Source organism: Globicephala melas, chromosome 5 (genome assembly GCF_963455315.2).
Source record: "Globicephala melas chromosome 5, mGloMel1.2, whole genome shotgun sequence".
Lineage (NCBI taxonomy): Eukaryota > Metazoa > Chordata > Mammalia > Artiodactyla > Delphinidae > Globicephala > Globicephala melas.
Window position 1 is genome coordinate 31774553 of NC_083318.1, and position 20926 is coordinate 31795478.

Here is a 20926-nt window from a genome sequence, read left to right on the forward strand (position 1 = left end):
TGCCCAGTCAAAACCCTGGGAATCCAATTTGCATATAGTTAATGTCCTAATCTAAAGGAAGGATACTCTATATCTTTTGTTAAAAATTTTGGCATGATTCTTATGGTAGTTACATATGTGTTACTGTATGAAATCAATAAAATGGTATTTAAAGTAAATATACAGCCTTGACATTGATTTTGACCTGATTTTCCCCATCTTTTCTTTTCTTTTCTTTTTTATAAATTTATTTATTGATTTATGGCTGCATTGGGTCTTCGTTGTTGCGTGTGGGCTTTCTCTAGTTGTGGTGAGAGGGGGCTACTCTTCGTTGTGGTGCGTGGGCTTCTCATTGTGGTGGCTTCTCTTCTTGTGGAACACTAGGCGCATGGGCTCAGTAGTTGTGGTTTGTGGGCTCTAGGGCACTGGCTCAGTAGTTGTGGCACACGGGCTTAGTTGCTCCACAGCATATGGGATCTTCCTGCAACAGGGATTGAACCCGTATCCCCTGCATTGGCAGGCGGATTCTTAACCACTGCGCAACCAGGGAAGTCCCAATCTTTTCTTTTTTTTAAAAACAAATTTATTATTGGCTGTGTTAGGTCTTAGTTGTGGCACGCGGGATCTTCATTGCGGCATGTTGGATCTTTTAGTTGCGGCATGCGGGCTCTTAGTTGCGGCATGCATGCGGGACCTAGTTCCCTGACCAGGGATCGAACCTGGGCCCCCTGCATTGGGAGCGTGGAGTCTTAACCACTGGACCACCAGGGAAGTCCCATCCCCATCTTTTCCTAATGAGTTGCATTAGCAAAAAAGGGTAAATAGATTCTAGAAAACACACACAATGGTTGGCTGCAAATCCCATTCAAAGATTTACAATATTTGTTGCTCAATTCTGTTCCAAAATATATATTTTGCTCACATTTTGAAATGTTTGACTTCAGGCTATCACACACGCTATAATCCTTGTTCCTGAACCTCTGCTTGGGGGAAGTGGCTATGAAGGAATTTCACTCTTATTCTCCTGTTTCCACAATTTCTGTATTTCATGGAAATTCTGGAAGGATACCAGTGGTGGCTCTGGTGTTTTAAAAACTGATTTGGATACCCAGCTGCCATTGTCACTGCAAGAAAATCTGGAAGGCAAACAGGGAATGTGAATTCCTTGACACTTTGGGGAAAGAAAAGCATACTTTAAGAGTTTCAGTAGAAAAAATATTTAAAGGTGGATTAGTTTAAACAAAACAAATAATGACACAGCTTAGCTGGTCCTCCATTTAGTGGTTCCTGCTGTGCTAGTATAAGAAAAGCTAATTTTATGATCTCTCAGTAATACCATCTGAGGTAGCAATGGAAAGGTTCCAGAATGCAAATTCACAGAGTGTGCTTCAAACTAAGACATATACTTCAGGATAAGTCATATATCTGCTGGAATGAAATTCCAGCAGGGTGGGTACCACTTCTGTGTCCCCAGCACCTACCATAGTCCCTCATTGATGGGTATGTAAGTGCTTTCTAATTTTTCTCAATTACAAACAATGCTCTACTAATATCCTTGTACATGTTTTTTGTGCACTTATTTGAGTAGGTCTGAAGAATAAATTTCTAGAAATTAAACTGCTGCTGATTAAAGAGTAAGTATACTTTACACTCCTATAGTTATTTCCAAAATTCCCTTCAAAGAAGTCGCAGGAAACTACACTTTCTGAAATTTGTGTTTCAGAAATGTTGACTCAAGAATACAGTCACTAGGAAAAAGAGCAATGCTGGAGGTATCATGCTCCCTGACCTCAGACTATACTGCAAAGCTACAGTCATCAAAATAGCATGGTACTGGCACAAAAACAGACGCATAGATCAATGGAACAGAATAGAAAGCCCAGAAATAAACGCATGCACATATGGTCAATTAATCTACGACAAAGGAGGCAGAATATGAAATGGAGAAAAGACAGTTTCTTCAATAAATGGCACTGGGAAAACTGGACAACTACATGTGAAGGAATGAAATTAGAACATTTGCTCACACCATATAGAAAAATAAACTCAAAATGGATTAAAGACCTAAACATAAGACCAGAAACTATAAAACTCCTAGAAGAAAACGTAGGCAGAACACGCTTTGACATAAATTGTAGTAATAATTTTTTTGGCTCTGTCTCCTCAGGCAAATGAAACAAAAGCAAAAATAAACAAATGGGACACAGTTAGACTTAAAAGTTTTTGCACAGCAAAGGAAACCATCAACAAAACAAAAAAACAGCCTACTTAATGGGAGATAATATTTGCAAATGATATGACCAACAAGGGGGTAATATCCAAAATATAAAAACAGCTCATACAACTCGATATCACAAAAAGAAACAACCCTATTAAAAAATGGTCAGAAGAACTGAATAGACATTTTTCCAAGGAAGACATAGAGGTGCCCAACAGGCACATGAAAAGACGCTCAACATTGTATTCGGGAAATGTAAATAAAAACCACAATGAGATATCACCTCACACTTGTCAGAATGACTGTCATCAAAAAGACCACAAATAACAAATGTTGGTGAGGATGGGGAGGAAAGGGACCCCTTGGACACAGTTGGTGGGAATGTGAATTGGTGCAGCCACTGTGGAAAACAGTATAGAAGTTCCTCAAAAATCTAAAACTAGAGCTACCATATGACCCGCAATTCCACTCCTGGGTATATATGTGACAAAACCAAAAACACTAATTTGAAAGGATAAATGCATCCCAATGTTCATAGCAGCATTATTTAAAATAGCCAAGCTATGGAAGCAACTAAGTGTCCACCCACAGATGAATGGATAAAGAAACTAGTATATATATACAATGGAATAATACTCAGTTATGAAAAAGAATAAAATTTTGCCCTTTGCAAAAACATGGATGGATCTGGAGGGTAATATGCTTAGTGAGATAAGGCAGACAGAGAAAGACAAATAGTGTATGTTTTCACTTATATGTAAAACCTAAAAACCAAAACAAAGATGAATATAACAAAGTAGAAAGACTCACTGATATAGGGAACAAACTAGTGGTTACCAGTGGGGAGAGGGATGGGAGGAGGGACAAGATAGGAGTAAGGGATTACGAGGTACAATCTACTATGTATAAAATAAATAAGATAGAAGGATATATTAGATAGCATAGAGAATATAGCCAATATTTTATAATAACTTTTAAGTAGAGTGTAATCTATAAGAATAGTGAATCACTATGTTGTATACCCAAAACTAATATAACGTTGTAAATGAACTATAGTTTAAAAAAAAGCATACAGTCACTAGGGAGACAGTTATAAGGGGTGTGTGTGTGTGTGTGTGTGTGTGTGTGTGTGTATTAGAGATTAAAGCATACTTCATTAGATTCCTTTTGAAACTTTTTCCTTAGAAACTTTTTAAAAATTAATTTTTATTGGAGTATAGTTGCTTTACAATGTTGTGTTAGTTTCTACTGTACAGCAAAGTGAATCAGCTGTATGTATTCATATATCCTATCTTTTTTGGATTTCCTTCCCACTTAGGTCACCATAGAGCAGTGAGTAGAGTTCCCTGAACTATACTGTAGGTTCTCATTAGTTATCTATTTTATATATAGTATTGATAGTGTATATATGTCAATCCCAATCCCCCAATTCATCACCCCCCCTTCCCCATTGGTATCCATACATTTGTTCTCTACATCTGTGTCTCTATTTCTGCCTTGCAAATAAGATCATCTATACCATTTTTCTAGATTCCACATATATGTGTTAATATACAATATTTGTTTTTCTCTTTCTGACTTACTTCACTCTGTATGACAGTGTTTAGGTCCATCCACATCTCTACAAATGACCCAATTTTGTTCCTTTTTATGGCTGAGTAATATTCCATTGTATATATGTGCCACAGCTTCTTTATACATTCCCCTGTTGATGGACATTTAAAGAGTCCATCTTGCATGCTGTTCATTCCCCAGAGACCCGGGTTGATGACATCTATCTCTACACTCTGAGACCTGAGACATCATTTCCAGTGATTCATTATATTATTTTGGTGTGTTCTGAAGATATTGTTTGTTTGTCTGGTCATCTGGGTTTTGCTTTTTTCTTTTGCCAGTTTTTTGATAAGGGATAGACAGGGCAGAGGGAATGACACCCATGTGAGAGGTAGGAAGGAAAAAGGAAGTGTAACTCCTTGTGTGTTTGTGTGTATTTCTTATCTTTTTTTTCTTTTTTTGGCTGCACTGCACGACTTGTGGGATCTTAGGTCCCCAACCAGGGATCGAACCCTGGCCCCTGCAGTGGAAGCACAGAGTCCTAATCACTGGACCACCAGGGAATTCTCTTTGTGTGTACTTCTAACCAGAGTGTAGGTATGGGGGACAGAAGATGACCAGGGAATCTCTAAAAGGGCAGATTTTGAATACACACAGAAGGAAGCATAGAGGGGTTAGCTGAGCTTGGTACTAAAGATAACAGGCATTTGTTTACAAGGTACAGAAAAAGATGGAAAGGATATACAATGAAAATTCTGCAACAGTTATCTTTCAGGGCTAAACCCTTTTATTCTTTTCAATTTTTCTATATTTTAGAATTTTTGTGCAGAGAACATATATTATTAGAATGTATTAGATTTCCAAACTGGAAAAAAAACAATTAAAGAACTTTGGTTTAATTACTGCCACTTCCTAATTCTGTGACCTTGGGCAAATTTTCAAACCTTGTTTAGCTGCAGTCCTCTCATTCTTAAAATAGGAATAAATGAATTAATTGTGTGGATTAAATGAGATAATATATACGAATGCTTAGTATACATTAAGGACCTGGTATATAATAGGGCCCAATGAATTGTCTCATCATCATCATCATTTTTATTATGAAGCGGGATGATGGTAGTAACAACTTATATATAGAAATAGTGGACTATTCCATAGACATCAAATGATAAGAACTTTTTCAGATAGCACATAATTGAAAAAACGTTGCAGTTCTCAGGAAACCAAGTACAAGGAGACTAAAAACAAATGCTACACACTTCTCAAAAAGAGTGCTTTTTCATAGGTGGCCTTTGAATAGAGATCCATTTTAAATCTAAGGAAAACTTTAAATATTTTAATCAATATCTTATAATAGGTGATAGGTACTCTCCAGGTTTTCCTCATGAAACATAATTATTAGCTCTAATTTTGGAATCAGACCAATATATGTTACTGCTGGTCACAATGCCAGCACCAATAGTTATTATTTGGTTGTTCAAATAGTGTCCAAGGTATTTTTTATGTTCTTTTAAGGTCAAGCTCTCAGTTTTGTGAAAGTGCCTCTTTATGGATCAAATCCCCAGAGCCATCCAACTGAGAACTCTAATTCTTAAGGTTTTTAGTTTGTTTATTAATAACCTATAGATAATTTCACTTAACTTTGGAGTACATTTTTGTTTTCACAGTTGAATATGGACTGTTATGATTCCTTAGAATTTACATATCAAGAGAAATAAAGCCATATTAAATTTCTGGTTGAGGACGCTGTGGGTGTTTCAACTTCCTTAACTGTAGTCATTCAAATCATCTTACCACCTCAGCTTCTCTGCTGGCTGTAAGCCTCCTCTCTCTGACTATCACAAAGTACTAGCCTGAAATGTTTTTTTTTCCTTGCAGTTCAGAGTTTGTGATTTCTATCTCCTTCATGTTGTGAAAAGTCTCTTGGCTTATTCATGGTTAAGTGATGGATATTGTTACTCTCAGAATTTTCATTAAAACCGACTGTGTATAAATATGAAAAAGAGTCTTTTGCCCGTCTACTTTGAAATCCTGATTCTAGTGTTGACCAGAATCCTAGAGCCATGAATCCTCATTTCTCATTAGTAAATATTTTGTTTTTGCCATTTATGTTCTTATTTTTCAAATTATAGTTCATTTTTTTATTTTTCTTTTTAAAATTTTTTTGTTTTTGTTTTTGTTTTACATCTTTATTGGAATATAATTGCTTTACAGTGGTGCGTTAGTTTCTGCTTCATAACAAAGTGAATCAGTTATACATATAACCCCATATCTCTTCCCTCTTGCATCTCCATCCCTCCCTCATTTTCAAATCAAGCTTAAAGAGTGGACTTCATCAGAAATATGTGTTGGTGTATATTCTTTTTACAGGAAAAAATGATGGAAGATTTTTTAAAATAATACTTTTTAAAGAATCTGAACTGCAGATATGTCATGAAGTCTTTAATTTTCAAATACTTTTGTATCCTCAGAGCCTAACACGGTGCCTGGCCCTTGCAGGCCCTTGGTGAGGATTTATTCATGCGAAAGCAACAAGTTCTTTTGGTTAAAAATCTACCCCACTGGGACTTCCCTGGTGGTCCAATGGTTAAGACTCCATGCTTCCACTGCAGGGGGCACAGGTTTGGCCCTGGTGGGGGAACTAAGACCAAAAAAAAAAAAAAAAAAATCTGCCATTGTATTTGGTAATATGTGGATCTGTGTTATCAGTCCTCCTGCATATTAAACCGTCTTGGTGATTTAAAATACGCCAATGCTCAGGCTTCACAGCAGGGCGATTCAGCACCTCATCGTGTATTATTTAAAAGCTTTCCAGGTGATTTTAATGTGTGCTGGGGTTGAGAACCACTTATGCAGGTCAAAGTTTTGGGAAATTTATTTTAACATTTACCTGATTACAGGTTTTCATTTCTCAATCATTTATCTTTAATAACTTAGGCTTCCTATGAGATTTAATGTAGGCATTTGCCCAATCTTTTTTAAGCCAAGAGAAAATAGTTTCTCTACCTTCTCCTCCTTCCCACTTTTATTCAGTACATTTAAAAATTCAGTGTGAGAAAGATTTTGTAGGTTACAGAGTTTTGCTCTCTTAGCTGTTGTCTTACCCCCTGGGTTTATCTGGTCACTGGTATGGAAATTAGCTCTAGAAATGATAGCTGACAAGTACACATGCATAGTTAGTGAGGGCCTCTCTCACAAATGTTATTTGTCATCCAACAAATAGTGGCTTTGGGACTTGAAACATTCAATGAGAGAGCAGAGTTAAAATTTAAAAGCTATTTAAAGTTCAAGGAGTTTTTCCTTTCAAAGGCAAGGCAAAGTTAAATTAAGGGGTTTAAAATCATAGTTCTGAGTGTGATGTTTTTAAAAAGACTTATTTTTGTAGCTAGTTTAGGGTATAGTTTTGCCTACACTGCCTTCTAATCTCTTTTCTTCCATAATCCTAGCCTGTTTTTATGACTGAAGGATAAGAAGTACCAGAATTAAAGGGCTTTTTGATGTACTTTTGTAGTAAAACATTGTATTCTTTCCATAGTAAGTGAAACAGCCACAAAAATTATGTTCCCACTTGTAAGATAAGTAGATGGATAATTACAGTGGTTTTAAAAAGAACTATCCCACACAAGAATATACATAAGAAAATGCTTATTTAGTGGATAAAAATATGCTATCAGTAGAGCACAAAATTTTGAGAAAATATTTGTTCTATAGGTATTAGCACTACTGGAGAATCATGAAAAACAGGTCACTTCAAATTATAAACGAGTACCCTTGTACTAAGTTTCTCAGGTACAAAGTGAAGAGAAAAATCGACCGTTTTATTAAGGAAAAATCTAGTCAGCCAAACTAGATCACTTAGACTACCCGAATTCATTCCCTATTTGCCCACAGCCTACTAAAAAAATTGGAAGGAACTGTAAATGACTAATGATAGAGAAACAAATAATTATGGTACTACAACAGATGAATTATTATATAGATATTTATAGATGGATTATTGTATAACTATTAAAATAAGTATGAAGGAAGTCTTACAACATGAAAATGTTTATAAAACAATGCTAAGGCAAAAAGTAGAATACTTTATATGTAAAATTATGTGTTTATGGGGATGAGAAATGAAAGAGTTATATGAAAAAAGTAAAAACAGTTTCTTTGGGTGGGAGAAGAAGAGATAGTTTTTTTCCTTTTTTTTTCTGTTATTATTATTATATTGTTTCTACAATAAATACAATAAAAATGATAACCTTTAAATAATAGGAAGGATCAATATAAAAATAAATTCTTATCAGATTTATTGGTATCTCAATCTAGCCTTGATTTGCTATTTGTCCCTTCAAATAGACATTGAAAAATTATATGTGTGTTCATGTTGTTGGGACTAGGTGCTTTAAAGAGATGGTCCTTTAATAGGGAATGCTACAATGCTGAAAAAAATTACTGGCACATCACACTGTGGAAATTACTGTATGGTGCCAACCCAATAGATTCAGCACATTTGTCTTGACTTTAGACAAATGTTCATTTGTTTAAATTTCCCTTTTATCTAAGAAGGTCATAAAGAAAATTTTCAAATTTTTTCCTTCAATAAGTAGTATTTTCAAGTTGTAATGATAAAAACCAAAGTTCCAAGGATGATAAAATAGCAGAATTATGATAAGACATATCTTGGCTAATCCTGAAGCAGGCTTTGAAGCACCAGAAGACCTTGGCCAGGTACAGAGGAAATGGGCCCAGGTATTCAAGTAATAGCTTGACCCAAAAGATGAAAACAGGCATGGCCTAGAGTATGCAGGGTTCTGAGAGATCCATATAACTTGAACAGAAGGTGTCTGTTGTGATGTAATGGAAAATAAGTTTAGATAGGTAGAAGACTGAGGGAGAGAAGGACAGGCTTTGAAAGCCAGGCAGAAAAGAGTTTAGTTTGAACGCATTAAATTGGATTGACTGAAGTAAGGAGACACTTGAAGATCCTCAGCCAGGAAATGAGAAAAAGTGAAGAGTTGTTTTTCTTACCAGGGTGGGGAGGCATGTTCTTATCCAATTCTGTGGCAGGGGCAAGAAGGAGCATGTTCAGTTTGAAGACAAAACAGCATTTTGTCTCTGCTTTACATTGTTTTTAGTTACAAAGTTTGCTTCATTTCAATCTCCAAATAGAATTAGAACAAAACATGGCTTTGTTTGTTTATCAAATGCAGTCATGTTTTAAAAATGATTGAAAAACACAGAATATAAGCTCATGTATAAGCTACTTTTCACTAGTATAAGTAAAAAATGAGATATAATAGACACTTATAATTTTTAAAAATGACCTACCTCTCCCTGTGGCCAGTCTCACCCCCTATTTCTAGTCCTTTCCCTGTGTCTTGTGATATTTATCTTTATACATGAGAATTATATATTTATGCTGCTATATCTTATTCTATGTTATACATGATCTATTGACTTTTCACATTGATAAATGAGGACTTATCTCTCATACAATCACGTTGCTTCCTTTCCCTCCGACCTCCCAATATAATTAAATCACAGATTTGGCTAAATGTTATTATGTATTTACATTATTTTGACTGTCTACACATATTTCACTGCTAAATCTAGTAGTGTACCATGATTATGCTTCTTTTCTTTTCCCCTGGAGTCAATAGTTGTATCAATTATTCATTTGGAAGTCTTCTAAATAAATTTTCTAAATATGGACCAATACTTGTCAGATAATCTGAGTTCCATTTTTAATTTATTTCTAGAAACCTTTGCTCTCCTGCTCCAATCTTGAATGGTTGCTTTCTAGCCGTATTTTATAATTTGCATGTTTGTTTGAGACTTGCATGCCTGACAATGGCTTTGAATTTGTGGAGTATTCTCAGGGGTCACTCAGTTTCTGCACAGAAAGACCCTCAAGTCTTGTGCCTGGCTACAGGTATTTGAGGACCTGGATGGGGAAAGAGGGCTGGTGAAGGGTGCAGGTGTGTTTCTCCCATAAATATATATACTTCCACTTAATCCACCTATTTTCGGCCCCTCAGCTCCCCGTGAGCTTTTCTGAAACTTTTCTCTCCTTAAGCTCAGAACCTTTTTGATTCATGCTCTACAAGGAATCAATCTCATGCCTGAGGATTTGTAAGAGGAAGTCACCAGGCTTTTTGAGGTCCAACTGCCTCTTGTGCAGACTTTCAAACGATTCTCTGAATTCCAGATCTGTGCCTCATACTTCCTTTCTGTAAAACCAAGTTCCTGAGCCTTTGCAGCTTGGTTCTTTCTCCTTGTTCTGAAGAAATTATGTTCAGTTTCCTCTATTCTCCCAATTCATCAGCTTTCCATCCTCCAATACCTGTTGCTATCTCCTATCCCCTGGTGTCTTCTCCCCTGTTTTTTTAGTCTTTTAGGCCTATATATTTTAAATATTATGATTGTCATTTTAATAGGCATTCAGGAGAGAATGGGAGTGATACATCCATTCAATTTACCATATGGAATCAGAAATCCCTATTTCTATTTAAAATCCTGTGGTGGTAGTACAGTATTTTATTTCACTCATTGTGAAATTTATTTTTCAAACATAGTCTTGGCAGAAATATGTCATGAACTGAGTCATCCTACTCTTTTTTTTAAACACGAGAATTAAAATAAGTGTAGCATTATCATTCTCTGGGCTGCCTTTGAAAGTCTGATTTTTAGCTGGTCACAAGTAACTTTTTATCTTTCTCTTCAAAATCTTTTCATTTCATTGGTGCCTCCTGGTTAGTTTGTTATATTGACTCAAATACAACATTCCTAAGTCTCTGCAAGTATTCCTCCACATATTCTTCAATTCCTCTAGAATTGCATTTCTCAGGAAATTTACATTAGTTATTATAACTTCTCTATATAATTGTATTTCTGGAGAATACAGTGGCTGATGCAAAACTGTCAAAGTCAGAACAAGACAATGATTGGGTTACCAATTCTTACACACGTTAACTCCAAAATTTTATAATGAATTTCTTTTAAAATCCCTAATTTAATACCACATATACCCGCCTTCATCTCTGGAATTGTCTGTGCATTCGGTACAGGAAGCAAGGAAAGAATAAATAATGGATAATAATGTGTTAATGAATATATGCCATATTGATATAAAATAAGGTGATAATAGTTGATAGATAGTATAGATAATTCATATTTAAGAAATAAACACTGAAGTAAGAAACCAAAAGCATTTCCCATACACCAACAGTGGTATATAGTGGTTCTTTGGCAGTATTTCTAGTACTTTAGGGTGACAGACTGTCTCTGTATCCTATCTGTATTGAAAAACATTTGGGGTTTGAGATGCCAGAAAACTGATATTATTTATTTTCTTCACTGAATTAAGTGTTAGTAATGTATAAGCATCATCAAATTTGCTCTACTGTTCATACTTTCTGAGTTTAATTTCATGCACGATAGGCTGAAATTAGCTGTGTGTATATACTCAGAAAGCAATTAATACTGAAAAATTAAAATTTCAATCAATCACAGACTGGCTGATACTAGATCCTCAATTATAACCCTTACAGCAGAGCTATTTTGAATGAAGTGGCAGCTCAATACATATTTGCTTGCTTTTTTGTGTTTTTTTGGTTGCAATTTGTTAAGGACTTTCATATATAACATGTTGGTAAACTGTGAGGGAATTTGTGCAACCTAGGTGTACATATATCATGATAGAATTATTTTTTATTTGATACATAAAAGGTAGGAATGGATGTCCTTATGCTGGGCTGGAAAATCATTATTCTGCTAGGTGTGCTTCATACAGTCTCCAGTTAATCTAGTAAATTATCAGCTCACTCTTTATCTTCCACTTCTTCTAAATTGTGTCTCCTTTTCCAAAATTTTAGATGAGAGAAAGCTCATTGCCTAGGTATGATGCTCTGACCTGTCATATCTGCCTCACTCTCCACAGCCTTTCTGCTTTGTTGACCCTCCTTTAGACCTTCCAGCACAAAGATCTGTTTTTTTTCCAAGTCTTACTTCCTGACCATGGAGTGCAGCTTGGGAAAAATACACAAAGCTCATTGGCTCTACAACTACTTGATGATTTCCAACACTGGCTCAGTTTTATTCCCTGGATAACCTGCTTACCAACTGACCCCAAAGACTATTCCAAACTTCTATCACTTTTCTCAAGCCCACCGCTGTAGGTATGTATACTCCCTTTATCTCTGCTCTGTCAGAGACAATAACAACAGCAGCTGGCACTTAGCACTTATTGCCAAGTGCCTTACAACAAAACTACACAGTAGATCTTTTATTCTTTTTTTGTAGGTGAGGACAACCTCAGAGAGGAAAAGAAACATACTTAAGGGCACAGAGCTCATAAGCACACACAGCTCATCAGATGGCCTCTGACTCATGCCTTATTATCTTTTCCTTTGTTTTTCCCTTTATTATCTTTTAAAGTAGAATATTTTACACGTACAAAAATACATAATGTATATATAATTGTGAAAGTTAAATAATAAAATAAATGTCCACAATCTCATCATCTGATTTAGGAACTAGAACACAATCAGTACTGTTGCATCTACCTATGGGTCCCTCTCCCACCCTCAGGCCTCTCCCATCACTCCCAGAGGCTACCACTGTTTTCAGTTTTGTATTCATTATTCCCTGGCTATTTTTAAACTTTCTATTTCAAAATAATTTAAAACACAGAAAAGTTTAAAGACTATTACAGGGTGGTCACGGGCGCGCAGAGGCCCGGTCGCGGGCTGCTAGGCCATGCCGAGCGGAGCGTGCAGCCGGCTCGCCTCAGCGCTGCGGGGGACACGCGCACAGCCGCCCGCGGTCGCCCAGAGGTGTGTGCACGCGTCGGTGTCGCGGCCGTCCTCAGACCAGAGCGAGAGGACAAGGGAACCGCCCCGCGCCTTCGACCCAGCGCTGCTGGAGTTCCTGGTGTGCCCATTCTCCAAGAAGCCGCTCCGATATGAAGCATCGCCAAATGAATTAATTAACGAAGAGTTAGAAATAGCCTATCCAATTATTGATGGGATTCCTAATATGATACCACAGGCAGCTAGGATGACACATCAAAATAAGAAGCAAGAAGAAATGGAGCAGCAGTAGCTCATACTTGAAAACGACAACACACACAACTAAATTTTCTAAATACCACCCACCTTTTAAAAAGTCAGAGTGGGGCTTCCCTGGTGGTGCAGTGGTTGAGAGTCCGCCTGCTCGATGCAGGGAACACGGGTTCGTGCCTCGGTCCAGGAAGATCCCACATGCCGCGGAGCGGCTGGGCCCGTGAGCCATGGCCGCTGAGCCTGCGCGTCCGGAGCCTGTGCTCCGCAACGGGAGAGGCCACAAAGTGAGAGGCCCGCGTACCGCAAAAAAAAAAAAAAAAGCAAGGGCTTCCCTGGTGGCGCAGCGGTTGAGAGTTCGCGTGCCCCGGTCCGGGAAGATCGCACATGCCGCAGAGCGGCTGGGCCCGTGAGCCATGGCCGCTGAGTGTGCGCATCCGGAACCTGTGCTCCGCAACGGGAGAGGCCGCAGCGGTGATAGGCCCGCGTACCGCAAAAAAAGAAAAAAAAAGAAAAGTCAGAGTGGCGCATAATAAGTGGAGAAGAATGTTTCTGTCTCTTCCTACGTTGACTGTCCTTATTCCATTGGTCTCGTTAGCAGGGCTGTTATACTCGGCCTCTGTGGAAGAAAACTTCCCACAGGGCTGCACTAGCACAACCAGTCGGCTCTTGCCGATTACCATACCCGTTTATGTGTTCTTCCACCTTTGGACTTGGATGGGTATTAAACTCTTCAGGCATAATTAATCCAACCAGAGCCAAGATGGTATATCCTAATGATATGCTTGAGTGTCTGTCTCTGAAAGCTCAACTACATGGAAATACTGGACACCCACTTAATTTGCAAGAAAGATGCTTCGCCTAGCTTCTGTCAGAGGTTTAGGACTACGGGAGGCGTAAGCTGCAGAGGCTTCTTTATTGTACTTTGGTTCTGCCCTTGTTCTTTGAAGGTTCTCATTTATACCTGGGGTATCAGGAGAAACATTTCAACAAAGTGTCTCGTTGGAAATTAATAGCCCCAGCCATCATCTGATGACTTTATTTCTTATCCCATTCATAATTAAAAGTTACTAATTTTAAATCTTATATGTTTATTTTACATTCAGAGTCTGGTAAAGTCACATGTTAAGGATGACTGAAATAATTCCAGAGGAGCTCTGTTGGAGTAGTTGTAGAGAAATGCATTTGAACTAATGTGGTATAAAAGTGTAATAAAATGGAAACTTCATGTATTTGCCAAAAAAAAAAGACTATTACAAAAAATTTCTGTATACCGTTCACTAAATTCAACAATTGTTATTATTTTACCACATTTGTTTTCTTGTTTTGTGTCTCTATGCATATGGTGGTTGTTGTTATTTCTGAACCATTTGAGAATAAGTTGTAGATATTACACCTCTTTGCCTTGGGTGTATGTTTTCTAAAAACAAGGACATTCAATTATCAAAATCAGAAAATTAACACTGATGCATTACTATATTTAAGCTATAGCCCATTTTCAAATTTCAACAGTTATCCTAATAAATATCTTTTGTAGCCATTCTATTCCACCCCGCAAGCCCATCTCCCCGTTATAGGATCTAGTCCAGGATCACATATTACATTTAGTTGAATTGTCTCTTCAGTCTCACTTAGTCTGGAACAGTTCTTCAGTCAATCTTTGTATTTCTTGACCTTGACATATTTGAACAGTTCAGGTCAATTATTTTGTAGAATGTCTGTCAATGTGGGTTTTCTTCATGATTTTCTTCATGGAATGTTTTTTCAGTTAGATTTAGGTGATGACCTTTTGGCAGTAATACTGTATGAGGTTGTGTCCTTTTCAATGCAACACTCAGAAAGCATATGGTGTCAGTGTTCTCCATTTTTGGTAATGTCGACTTTGTCTACTTGGTTATGGTGATCTCTTCCAGGTTTATCCTCTCTAAAAGCACTATCTTCCCCTTTGTAATTAATAATAAGTAATTTGTGGAGAGATACTTTGAGACTATGTAGCTATCTTGGTCAAATTTCAACCCAATAGTTTTGGCATTCATTAACAATTTTGTCTGAATCAATTACTGCTATACTTGTGCTAAATGGTGATTTTCTACCTTATTCCTTCTACATGAGATTCTCCTATCTCATGTAGAGATCTCTACATGTAGAGATCTCATGTAGAGATCTCTCCTATCTCATGTAGGGAGAAGTTTTCCTTCTTCCTTATTTATTTATTTATTATCAGAAGAAACTCGTCTATTTATTTAATCTCAGTATAAACATTCCTCACTAATCAGCATTTTCCCCTCTGTCATATGTCAAGTTTTCATATGTTCTCGGGTCTTTCTTGACTTTCTCTTTTGTTCAATGATCATTTGGCCTTCTCTGTGCCAAAACAACACTATCTCAATTATTATGGCTTCATCATTAGTTTCAGTGTCTGGTTGACCAAGTTTTCTCCTTCAATAAAAATTGAAAAGTGCCTTGGTTATTCTTCCTTTTCCATGTAAACATCAGAATCAACTGTCATGTTTCACAAAACCTCTGTTGATATTTTAATTAGGATTACATTAACTCTGCACATCAATTTGGGGAGAACACTGCACATCAACTTGGGGAGAACTTTCTTTTAAAAGAAATTGAGCCTTCCTTTCCATGAACATAGCATATTTCTCCACTTACTTAGGGCTTCTGAGTGTCTTTTGATAACATTTTATATTTTTTTCTGTATAGGCTTTATATATCTTTTATTAGATTTCATTTTAGATATCTATTTTTAAGCTATTTAAATGTAATCTCTTTCTAAATTATGTTTTCTATGTGCATGTTGTTACAGAATTGTTTTCTGAATACTTGTTAAATTTTATATAAATGCAACTGAATTTTGCATATTGATCTTATGGTAAATTCTTATTACTTCTAATAAGCAGTCTTTTAGATTTTTTTACATAGGCTATCACATCCTTTTTGAAAAAATGCAGTCCTTTGTCTTCCTTTCCAATCTTTTTGTCTTTGATTTCTTTTTTGTCTTTCAGCATGAGATTAATAAAATGGGCAGGGGACCGTGCACAATGCTGGGTTGTTGCTTCATTACCCAGAATCCATCGGGGTCCCCACTACAGTTTGGAACCATCTAGTGGTGATCGTCCACTCCAGTTTACATATTGATGGGAAGGATTCAGGGTCTGCAGCTGACTGGACTTCAAGAAAGCACCAGTGATTCCAGGAAATGCTGGCCAGTTGGCAATAGTTTTGTTGGCCCAGTTTGGGAATACTGAGTTGGTAGATCACTGAGCTAGCAGGATTCAAACTTCACCTCCCCTCTGGCTTTTGTGTTATTTCCCTGCCAGGCTCCTCCCTTCACCCCCTGTCATATTCCATTCCTCAACCTCAGAATAAGAACTTTACTCTCCTTCCTTCCTACCACTTGCGGCGTTTGGTGGTGGGTAGGAGCAAATCCTTCATTCTATAATCTCAGAATTCATGATATCCTGGGTGTATTTTCATAGGATTTTACTGTATTTATTTGTGTGCTTCCCCCTCTCCTTCCATTATGGTAAACTTCAAAAGATTGAGGATTTTTATATTTCACTCTAGCCGTATGTATGCTAGAAGAGTTCCTAGCATGCAGGAACCCAAGAACATTTATTAAATAAAATGAGCAAATGGACACTGAAATTTTCCATTACATGGTTAATTTCTTCCTATAATTATATCAACTATTGCTTTAAATTTTTAAGGTTTTTTTTAATCAGATGCATACAAAATTAAAATTGTTGCAGCATCTTGATGAACTCAGTCTCTCTTAATAATGTTTTTAGTGTTTTGTTTTTTATATTTTGGTCATGAAACCTATTTCAAGGCAGTGCGCTCAGAGGTCCCGCAGATCTGTCTCTTGTTTCAACAGTGTTTGGACGGAACAGACCCAGGGAGGCCTCTTCCTCCAAGCCTCCGACTACCCTCCATCTTTTTTCCAGTGGCAACTTTCAGAACCAGCCCCTCAGTTATCCTTGGCCTCTGGGACCAGTCAGCACTGTTTTTCGAACTTAACTCCTTATTACCCATCAACCAGATTCCTCAGAATTATTCCATCGAGGTGGAAGCCGCCTTCACCCACCCGGTCACCTTGCATGGGCCGGCCTCCTACACCTACCTGTCTCTGGGCTTCTATTTCCACCACAGCTCTGGAGGGCTTGGGCCACGTTTTCCACAAATTGGCTGAGAAGAAGCAGGAGGGCTCCAAGCCTCTCTTGAAAATGAAAAACCAGTGCAGCGGCTGTGCCCTCTTCCAGGATGGGCAGAAGCCATCTCAAGATGAGTGGAATAAGACCCAGGACACTATGGAAGCTGCCATTCTCATGGAGAAGAAGCTGAACCAGGCCCTTTTAGATCTGCTTGCTCTGGGTTCTGCCCGCGCAGACCCTCAGCTCTGTGACTTCCTGGAGAGCCACCTCCTAGATGAGGAGGTGAAACTCATCAAGAAGATGGGCAACCACCTGACTAACTTCCGATGGCTCTCTGGTCCCCAGGCTGGGCTGTGCGAGTACCTCTTCCAAAGGCTCACCGTCAAGCATGACTAAGAAGGAGCCTCTGGAGCCCAGCGGCCTTTGAGGAGCCCTCTGGTGCCAGGGCTTCTGCCTGAAGCCTCTCTCTGCAGCCACTAGGCAGTCTTTTAACCACCCTGGAGCCCTCCCCCAAGCCTTGGACCAAATGGAAACAGTAAAGCTTTTTGCAGCAACAAAACAAAACAAAAAACTCCCCCCCAAAACAAAACCCACCCCCACCCCCATTTCAATACTAACACGACAACAAGTTTTCTTTTGGTTACTATCTGCCACATATGTCTTTTCACTTACTTTTACTTTCAACCTTTTTATGTCCTTATGTTTTTTAAAAAATTTTTATTTATTTTTTATTTTTGGCTGCATTGGGTCCTCGTTGCTGTGTGCGGCCGTTCTCCAGTCCCGGCGAGCGGAGGCTACTCTTCGTTGCAGTGCACGGGCTTTTCATTGCAGTGGCTTCTCTTGTTGTGGAGCACGGGCTGTAGGCACGCAAGCTTCAGTAGTTGTGGCACGAGGGCTCAATAGTTGTGCAACACGGGCTTAGTTGCTCCGCGGCATGTGAGATCTTCCCCGACCAGGGCTCGAACCCGTGTCCCCTGCCTTGGCAGGCGGATTCTTAACCACTGTGTCACCAGGGAAGCCCCTGTCCTTATGTTTTATGTCCCTCTCTATTAAACAGTATTTAGCTGGATTTTTAAAAATATAATTGTACAATCAGTCATTTATCTGGTGAGTTATTTTCTTTAACCTAGTATACCCAAAGTATTAGTTCAACCAGGTACTCTTTTAAGAACTTTACTTTCATTAACTCATTTAACTCTCATTTTACTGATTTACCTTGTTTTACAGATTAGGGAACTGCAGCAGAGAGAGGTCAAAAAATTTGGCCAAGGTCGCATAGCTAGGTAGATTTCTGAGCTGGGATTTGAGCTTGAGTTGTTAACTATACTATAAAGGAGGGATAAAACCAAAACGTTGTTTTTGGCAAAATAAAATTTTATTTTTGCTTTTTTTTAAAATAAATTTATTTATTTTGTTTATTTTTATTTTTGGCTGCATGGGTCTTCATTGCTGCGGGGGGGCTTTCTCCAGTTGTGGTGAGTGGGGGCTACTCTTCACTGCAGTCCACAGGCTTCTCATTGCTGTGGCTTCTCTTGTTGCGGAGCACAGGCTCTAGGCATGTGGGCCTCAGTTGTTGTGGCACGTAGGCTCAGTAGTTGTGGCGCATGGGCTTAGTTGCTCTGCGGCATGTGGGATCTTCCCAGACCAGGGCTCAAACCCATGTCCCCTGCACTGGCAGGCAGATTCCTAACCACTGTGCCACCAGGGAAGCCCTTGCTTTTTTTTTTTTTTTTTTTTTTTTTGCGGTACGCGGGCCTCTCACTGTTGTGGCCTCTCCAGCTGCGGAACACAGGCTCCGGATGCGCAGCCTCAGCGGCCATGGCTCACAGGCCCAGCCGCTCCACAGCATGTGGGATCTTCCTGGACCGGGACACGAACCCGTGTCCCCTGCATCGGCAGGCAGACTCTCAACCACTGCGCCACCAGGGAAGCCCTCCCTTGCTTTTTTTAATGCTAGTGACTTTCGCGTTTTTTCATGTAGTACTTGGCTTTTTGCATTTCTTCTCTAGTCTATTTTTCATATTCTTTGTCTATTTTTATCTTGGAGTCATAAAGCTCCTTGCCTTAACCACAGTAACATGTATTTTTATTTAATAAAATTTTCATTTTACCAGAGATAATTTCCCAGTTAACATTTTAATTTCCTAAGGAAATTTAGGAGAGTTATACAATTCCCTTTTCAAAGAAAACATACCTCTGCTCTCCTTCATCCTCACTATCAGGAAATCCTCAGCTATTATTATACAGTTCCTGAGCTCAAATTTCCATAAGGATAACATGGAGAAAGAAAAAAAAGCATATGTTCTTCTGTTATGTATATTATATAAAATATCATTTCTGGATGGCTATAAAATTAAATAAAAAATATATTAGATATAACAAAGAACTAAACCTATTTAATATGCCATAAGCATCATATGGTATAATGAATAAATGGACACAACTACTATTTGCGTTATTTTAAGGAATAAAACAAAATTTAAAAAAAGTTTTAAAGGTAGAGATTAATGATCATGCAAGATATAAAAAGGAATACTTTATTTTCAAGAATGAGCCACTATAGAGATCCTTTATGGAGAGATCCAAAGTCTTATTTGATTTTTACAACAAACAAAATTTAAGAAATTAAAGAATCATGCAGTCCCATTTTGAGGCTCTCAACATTTGTCGTGGTCAGAAACTCTCCTGGGAAAACAGCAGAGTTTAGGAAGGTTGCCATCTAGTGTTCACTTTTAGAATTGGTCCCACAAAATTAGTGTAACCTGAACAGATTATTTCAAAATGTAGTTAGAGGAAAACATAGGAAAAACACTCTTTGACATAAACCACAGCAAGATCTTCTTTGATCCACCTTCTAGAGTAACAGAAATAAAAACAAAAATAAGCAAATAGGACCTAATTAAACTTAAGAGCTTTTGCACAGCAAAGGAAACCATAAACAAGACAAAAAGACAACCCTCAGAATGGGAGAAAATATTTGCAAATGAAACAACAGAAAAAGGATTAATCTCAAAAATATACAAACAGCTCATGGAGCTCAATATCCAAAAAAAAATCTAGTTAAAAAATGGGCAGAAGACCTAAATAGACATTTCACCAAGTAAGACCTACAGATGGCCAAGAGACACATGAAAAGATGCTCAACATCACTAATTATTAGAGAAATGCCAATCAAAACTGCAATGAGGTATCACCTCACGCCAGTCAGAATGGCCATTATCAAAAAAGCTAGAAACAATAAACGCTGGAAAGGGTGTGGTGAAAAGGGAACCCTCCTACACTGTTGGTGGGAATGTAAATTGATACAACCACCAAGGAAAACAGTATAGAGGTTCCTTAAAAAAACTAAAAGTAGAACTACCATATGACCCAGCAATCCCACTACTGGGCATATACCCTGAGAAAACCATAATTCAAAAAGAGTCATGTACCACAATGTTCACTGCAGCACTATTTACAATAGCCAGGACATCACCAACAGATGAATGGATAAAGAAGATGTGGCTCATATATACAATGGAATATTACTCAGCCATAAAAAGACACAAAATTGAGTTATTTGTAGTGAGGTGGATGGACCTAGAGTCTGTCATACAGAGTGAAGTTAAGTCAAAAAGAGAAAAACAAATACTGTATGCTAATGCATATATAAGGAATCTAAAAAAAGAAAAATGGAACTGATGAAACTAGTTGCAGGACAGGAATAAAGAGGTAGACATGAGAATGGGCTTGATGACATGGGGTGGGAGGGCGAAGCTGGGACAAAGTGAGAGTGGCATCGACATAGATGCACTACTGAATGTAAAATATTTGGCTGGTGGGAAGCAGCAGCATAGCAGACAGGGAGGCTGGGAGGGAGGCTCAAGAGGGAGGGGATATGGGGACATGTGTATGCATATGGCTGATTCACTTTGTTGTGCAACAGAAACTAACACGGTATTGTGAAGCAGTTATACTCCAATAAA

At 38.0% G+C, this 20926-nt stretch overlaps 2 protein-coding genes, 1 non-coding gene and 1 pseudogene across 3 annotated transcripts; 3 read left to right on the forward strand and 1 right to left on the reverse strand.

The window, feature by feature from the left end:
• Window positions 1-677: 677 nt before the first annotated feature.
• Window positions 678-750, reverse strand: TRNAW-CCA (transfer RNA tryptophan (anticodon CCA)). Its single transcript has one exon. It is a non-coding gene; the product is annotated as a tRNA-Trp (tRNA).
• Window positions 751-12496: 11746 nt separating this feature from the next.
• On the forward strand, window positions 12497-12841 carry LOC115857346 (protein preY, mitochondrial-like). Its single transcript, XM_030864331.2, has one exon. It carries the CDS (start codon window positions 12497-12499, stop codon window positions 12839-12841), a length of 345 nt encoding a protein of 114 aa, XP_030720191.1.
• A 503-nt stretch (window positions 12842-13344) lies between these two features.
• On the forward strand, window positions 13345-13545 carry LOC115857347 (phosphatidylinositol N-acetylglucosaminyltransferase subunit Y-like). Its single transcript, XM_030864332.2, has one exon. It carries the CDS (start codon window positions 13345-13347, stop codon window positions 13543-13545), a length of 201 nt encoding a protein of 66 aa, XP_030720192.1.
• Window positions 13546-16588: 3043 nt separating this feature from the next.
• Window positions 16589-17357, forward strand: LOC115857100 (ferritin light chain pseudogene; annotated as a pseudogene).
• Window positions 17358-20926: the final 3569 nt, after the last annotated feature.